General features: G+C 46.7%; 1 protein-coding gene across 3 annotated transcripts; it reads right to left on the bottom strand.

Annotated features, from left to right (window-relative positions):
• Window positions 1-1,577: 1,577 nt before the first annotated feature.
• LOC134295147 (zinc finger protein 24-like) lies at window positions 1,578-5,855 on the bottom strand. 3 transcript variants are annotated; one of them, XM_062967036.1, is made up of 3 exons: window positions 5,653-5,855; window positions 2,360-2,877; window positions 1,578-2,024 (listed from the first exon to the last, which is right to left on the bottom strand). In XM_062967036.1, exons 2-3 carry the CDS (start codon window positions 2,747-2,749, stop codon window positions 1,824-1,826), a joined length of 591 nt encoding a protein of 196 aa, XP_062823106.1. In that variant the 5' UTR covers window positions 2,750-2,877; window positions 5,653-5,855; the 3' UTR covers window positions 1,578-1,823. The 3 variants fall into 3 exon arrangements, with proteins under 3 accessions (XP_062823106.1, XP_062823108.1, XP_062823107.1); XM_062967038.1 differs by lacking the exon at window positions 5,653-5,855 and adding an exon at window positions 4,729-5,479; XM_062967037.1 differs by lacking the exon at window positions 5,653-5,855 and adding an exon at window positions 4,424-4,705.
• Window positions 5,856-5,862: the final 7 nt, after the last annotated feature.

The following is a 5,862-nucleotide window of genomic DNA, read 5'->3' as shown; positions in this document are numbered from 1 at the left end:
ACAATTCCTTGCTTAGTGATCATCTATCTCCCACTTCCCCTGGTTTTGGAGAGAAGCAGCACTTCCCCACCTGGACAAGCCTACCCACAATACACCAGGCTGAAGCGGAACGTTAAGACAAAAGGGGTGTGCCTGGATATCTTGAACTCTTAGGAAGTGTTGTCCATAGAAACTATGATCATTGAAATCCCAGATTTCGAGGAGGCATCACCGGGTTTGAATCCCTTATAAAACCTATCTTTCAAAAACTATACGATTGGCAAAGAATGCCGAGGCAACCCAGGGTCAGATCCAAAAATTGGTTCGATAAAGAGTGCATAATAGCAAACAAACAGATCCGCTCCCTCTATAACTATTATCGATCCACATCAAACGATCTCCTCCTTATAAACATTTGGGAGTCTAAACAGCTGCTCCAACTGCTTATGGGACAAGTCAAGATAACTGGATGGTCATTGTTAGGGGACCTCTTTTTGGTCCATTCTTGGAGACAGAGACAACTTTTGCCTCCTCCAGCCTGCTGGGACTTCTCCTGTTCCCAAAAATGAACAAAGAGGATTGACAGTGGTTCTGGGATTACTGCTGTTAGTTCAATACCCTTGGCTGTAGTTCACCTGGCCCTGGAGACTGGGATTCATCGAGAGTGGCCAGGTATTCCTGGACCACTTCTTTACCCATTTTGGGTTGCATTTCCCCAGTTGCTCCATCTTGCTCAGGTAGAATACCCATTTCCTTTTGGGAGATCATATTCTAACTCTTGCCTATCCCCGGTTAGCATTCCACCACCTTCTCCAGGCACAGACCCTACTCTTGGCACATTTTTTCATCTGACCTCATTTTCTGAGTTAGACTTTTTCCCTACTTATGCTGATTACTTGTTTACATTCCTTGGTGATCCCCCCCCCCCCCTTTCCATTTCCTGTACATGTCCCTTTTCAATCATAGCTCAGTTGAAATTTCTTTGAACATCGATTCTGGTTTCTTTAGTTTTCTCTTCATTTTTTCCCCTCCTTGTAATTGTGCCTTCAGTATTTCACTTCTAAGGAAACACCTTAAATCTTGTCTGTTTAAACAGATATTTGCTGATTAAGCCTGGAACCAAAGGCACCCCGGCAGGCCCAGTCCTCCTCTCCCAGGAATCCTCCTGCTTACCTGACTCAGTCCCACTCCATCGCAAAGGGGGAGAAACGGCTGAGGATTCGGCAACAGCATCATTCCAGACCCTGGAGAGAAAGCAAGGGGTGGAAAGCTGGTCACAGAAACAGGCCTCAGAGGTGACCATTGCAGTCCTATAAAGAAACCGATGAGTTAGGGTTTAGGACTTTATCTCGCAAGCAGTGCTGTGAGGATGTTCGAATGAAACTAGTATTGGGCTTGGTGGTTCAACTGACTAAAGTGATTCTTTGCCGTCTGTTTGTCTTCCAGCTCAGTTTCAGGGCTCGGCTCAGCTTAGGGTCCCACCTGGGAAGACACTGAAGGCTGCATTTTCAGTCCTATTGCAAGAAAGAAAACTGCAAATCAAACTGAAGTTACACCTCTAGCAACTGAATGTGTACATATAACAATAACAATAATAATGATAATAATAATAATAATTTTATTTCTTACTCGCCTCTCCTTGCAGTTCGAGGGAGGTTACAACATAATTTTAAAAACACAAACATTGTCAAAATTCAAGAAAGATATATATATAACTATAAAAGATCTACATTAAAACTGCCTTTCTATAAAATACATATTAAGTCCATAAAACATCACACAAAGGACATGAGTTTAAGATATATACCCATCTCAAGGCCAAATGATCCTTCACCTTCTGAAGCTCAAACCGTGGGTGTACAATCATCCCCCCAAAGCGGGATTTCCACTGGCACAAACCCCCAAAACTCCCAGAAGAGTTCCTTCTCACCCTGCAAGGCGGCAGCCCCGTCTCCTTCCCGCTTCAGCTCCTTCTGCCTGAGACTCTGGGTGGTGTCTGGTGGAGATTCCTCTGGTGGAAGGACTTCCATGGAGTTATTATGGGCCTGGAATAGCACAGAGTGTTCCAGAAGGAGTTTGGAAAAAGTTCAGAAATATCACAGACCTATAGACCTTTTTGGAAAGAATAACTCTGAGATGGCAACCTAGTTTGGAACCAATGCCCCCCTCCCCCTCCCATCATTGTCTATGTTCTATCTTGAGCAGAGCATCAACCAAGCTGACGGTAGAGATGGAGGGGCAGAGCAGGTGGGGAGAGAGGCCGAGGGAGCAGGGCCTTGCTCATCCCCCACATCGGTCCCATCTTGGAAGAAAGGCAGGATGCACGTTTAACCTGTCCATCAGTCTCCAGGTTAGTGAAACCCAGAGGGAATGCTCTCACCTGTCCTTCCTGCTCCTTGTCCTCGGCCCGACTCAGGAGGAAGCCTTCCGCCAGGGCCACCGCCTGGGAACAGGTCTCTGCCCCACACTCTCGGACCCAGCTCCCCATCTCTGGGGGCAGGATGCTCAGGAACTGCTCCAGGGTCACCAGGTCCAGCACCTCGGCCTTGGTGTGCTGCTCTGGCTTCAGCCACTGGCGGCACAGATCGTGGAGACGACTGCAAACCCCTCTGGGTCCTTCACCCTCTTGGTAGGAGGACTGCCTGAAGCGCTGGCGCTGTGTGTCCGAGCTGTCAAGGTCCACACTCAGGGACTCATGTCTGGTTCTTTCCCAGGATTCCCCACTGCCCCCAGGTCCTGCTTCAGGCCCACGTGAGTTGGGTCTCTCCATGTTGGAACCACTCTGGTGAAGAACCCAACCGTATCCAAGATGTTTTTCCTCCCTCTTCTTTCTTTCAAGGGAAAGAAATCCCTCCACAGGCTCTACTCCGAAATTCTCAGCCAAAAATCACATTTCCTCTGTGAAAGAAAGGCAGAAAGGTTGTGGGACCAGGCTTTTGAGCAATAGTAGCAGCAGAAATGACAACTATATGATCCAAGGTATAATGACAGACCGCGTTTGGACTTGAAATGTATATTTATAAAGGTTTGAATGTAATTTAATTGAAATGGAATTTTGAAATGTGATTGTAATTGTTTGATATATGTGTTTCATATTGTAAGCAGAACCAACTGCTACAGACAAAAAACAAGCCAGCTGGGAAGCTGCATCAATTTCCTCTGAAAGATTTTACAATTGATGAAGAAATTAAAAAACCTATGATTCAGTGGGTGAAAATTCTAGGCTGAGCAATAAGTCCACGAGAATGGGAAGAGCTCTGGTAAAAATGACTAAAATTTACAAGGAGTCACACAATTAAATAAAATTTCAACAAAATGATACATAGATGGTACATAACTCCAGAAAAACTCTCAAATACACACACACACATGATATGTTGGGACTTGCCCAAATTCTAATGAATTCTGAATAAAAATCCACACAGACATGGAAACTATTCTTGAGTACAAAATCCCATTAAAACCATAACTTTTTCTACTGAGAAACATCAAGAAAGACTCTTTCTTTATATGACAACAGAAGCAAGAACTGAATACGCAAAACTATGGAAACAACAAGACATGCCAACACCAGAAAACTGGATGACAAAAGGTTTTGAAATGGCCAAATAGGACAAACTAACTTTAGCTGTACAACAAACAAATACACAGAAACTTCCAAGAAGAATGGAAGCCATTCATTGAATTCACAAAGCAAAGGAAGATGGCCACAGCAGGATCTGTTGACTAAAATATTATTAATAGTATACAGTTACATTTTGTACTATTTCTGAACTCTTTATTCAAGAGACTTTGAATAATTGACCTATCAGCACTCTTTGATTAGAACACAAAAGGTTGCGAGCCTTGTTAATTAGGTATTTTAGAGCAACAACATATATATGAATACATATTTGTGTAGTGTTTAAATAAAAGAAGATAACAATGTAACATAGTGAATTCTTACCCACACAATCCTAATTTACTAACTAATGGAATTGATAGTTTAGATCTATATGGCAGTCGTTATGATATGGAATACACGCAAAGAACTGGAAAAGAAGGCGGGAAGGAGAGTGGATAGCGTGGGAAGGCAAAGTCCTGAGGACAAGAGTGCATTCGTTTCTGTCACAGAGGACATTTGGATCTTCCAAAACTTTAGACACTGTCTATAATACTAGGGCTTGGGTTAAAGAGATCGATGTAAAAGCTATAACAAAGACAAGGCTTCTCTTCCCCCCTCCACCCCCTTCCTTTTCCTCATGATACAGAAGACATTGATATCGTTCTTTTAAAAAATATAGACACCCCTTGTTATACAGCAGACGCATAATATTCAATATTCAAAACAATTCTACAATACATTTTTGCATCCACTGTTATTTTCACCCATATATATACATATATATTATCCCATACCACCGTGTGTGTCCCCCGTCCCCCCCCAAAGCAATTTCTTTGATACCTCATCTGTCCCAAATTTCGTTTCCTCTTGTGGAGGTCATTCTCCATCCCTCCATCTCAGGCCAGGAAGGAAGGAGTGAGAGATGGAGGCGGGACACACAAATAAAGTTGTTGCTGAGGTGTTCCTGCGAGTATCTTTGTAGATCTTAGGAAACTATTTCTTGATTTAAGGCATTGACATGCTGGCTGATATCCAAACAGGGGATGGGCCAGAGATGTCACTGCCTTGGTCCTTTCATTACAGGCTGCTACTTCCCCACAGATGTCAGATGGTGCCATAATCATAATAATAATAATAATAAATACCATATCATTTCTAGACTGCCCTCTCTCCCCAGAGGGACTCAACAGTATCATTTCTCCAGTGGTGTGGGGCGCAGACATCCTGTGAGGGTGCGGCATGTCTCATGAAGAGCCACGTCCACTGTTTGAACGTGGTGAGATGTCTTCCCCACTGGGCCTGTGAATTCAGCAGCAGAGGAGCCAAGCGCCTGTCTTTCCAGGGCCTGGTTGGGATCCCCAGGTTGTGCCAGTCAGCTTTTGTACCATGTGATTTCTACCACCCACTTTTGGCTTGAGAGTCAAGCAGGGCTTCTTGTTGATTGCTGTCTTGTATATTGTTCCTGTTTTGTATGGGATCTTTCTGTGAGCCACGCCGAGTCCCCTCTGGGGGAGATGGTGGCAGGATACAAATGTTGTTGTTGTTGTTGTTGTTGTTGTTGTTGTTCTCCCTTTGTCTGCATGTCCCTCTGTTGTGAATGTCCATGCCAGCTGATCCCTGGGGGCCCCTCCCTTTCCGAGCGCCCTTCCTTCCTTCCTTCCTTCTCTTGGTCTGTTGACCTCCCTTCCCCAGTCCCTTGCTCTCTCTCTCTCTCTCTCTCTCTCTCTCTCTCTCTCTCTCTCTCTCCGCAGTCTTGAGGTGGAGGTGAAGGGGAGGCCTGCGGGGCCTGAGGGGAGGCCTTCTGGGAGTTGGAGTCCAAAACCCCGCCCCGGAGGGAGGCCCGGAGCTTGCCCAGGCCTGGCTGAGAGAGAGAGAGAGAGAGAGAGAGAGAGAGAGAGCGAGAGAGAGCGGTGGTGGCCTGTGTTCCCAGGGAGAGAACGAGAGAGGAAGGCCCGCCTGGGAGTGGGCCAGGCCCGGGCCCTCCTCGGCCTCCCCTCCCTCCCTCCCTCCCTCCCTTGGGCCTTGGCTCCTCTTGGGCCCTCGGGAGGAGGCCTGGCAACGAGACTCACCAGGACTGACGAGGCGGAGGACGAGGCCGCAGGCTCGGGCTCGGAGAGAAGGAAGGAAGGAAGGAAGGAAGGAAGAAGGCAGGCCCCGCCCCTCCCCGCCCCTCCCCCCTCGCTCCCGGCTCAGGCCTCGGCCTTCCCAACGGTCACTCAGCCCGTCACATGACCCGCGGGCGGGAAGGCCAGGGCGAGGCTGCCCGGAGACTGGTGACG

This window comes from Anolis carolinensis, unplaced genomic scaffold, assembly GCF_035594765.1.
Source record: "Anolis carolinensis isolate JA03-04 unplaced genomic scaffold, rAnoCar3.1.pri scaffold_83, whole genome shotgun sequence".
Classification (NCBI taxonomy): Eukaryota; Metazoa; Chordata; class Lepidosauria; order Squamata; family Dactyloidae; genus Anolis; species Anolis carolinensis.
This window is presented reverse-complemented; position numbering and strand designations above follow the sequence as displayed.

What these genes read in the sequence shown, in the direction of transcription:
- LOC134295147 (XM_062967036.1), bottom strand. Translation starts at nt 2,749, where the DNA reads ATGGAGAGACCCAACTCACGTGGGCCTGAAGCAGGACCTGGGGGCAGT. An exon ending in ACAAGGAGCAGGAAGGACAG is followed by an intron (nt 2,025 to 2,359) that starts GTGAGAGCATTC and finishes GTGCTATTCCAG; the next exon opens with GCCCATAATAACTCCATGGA.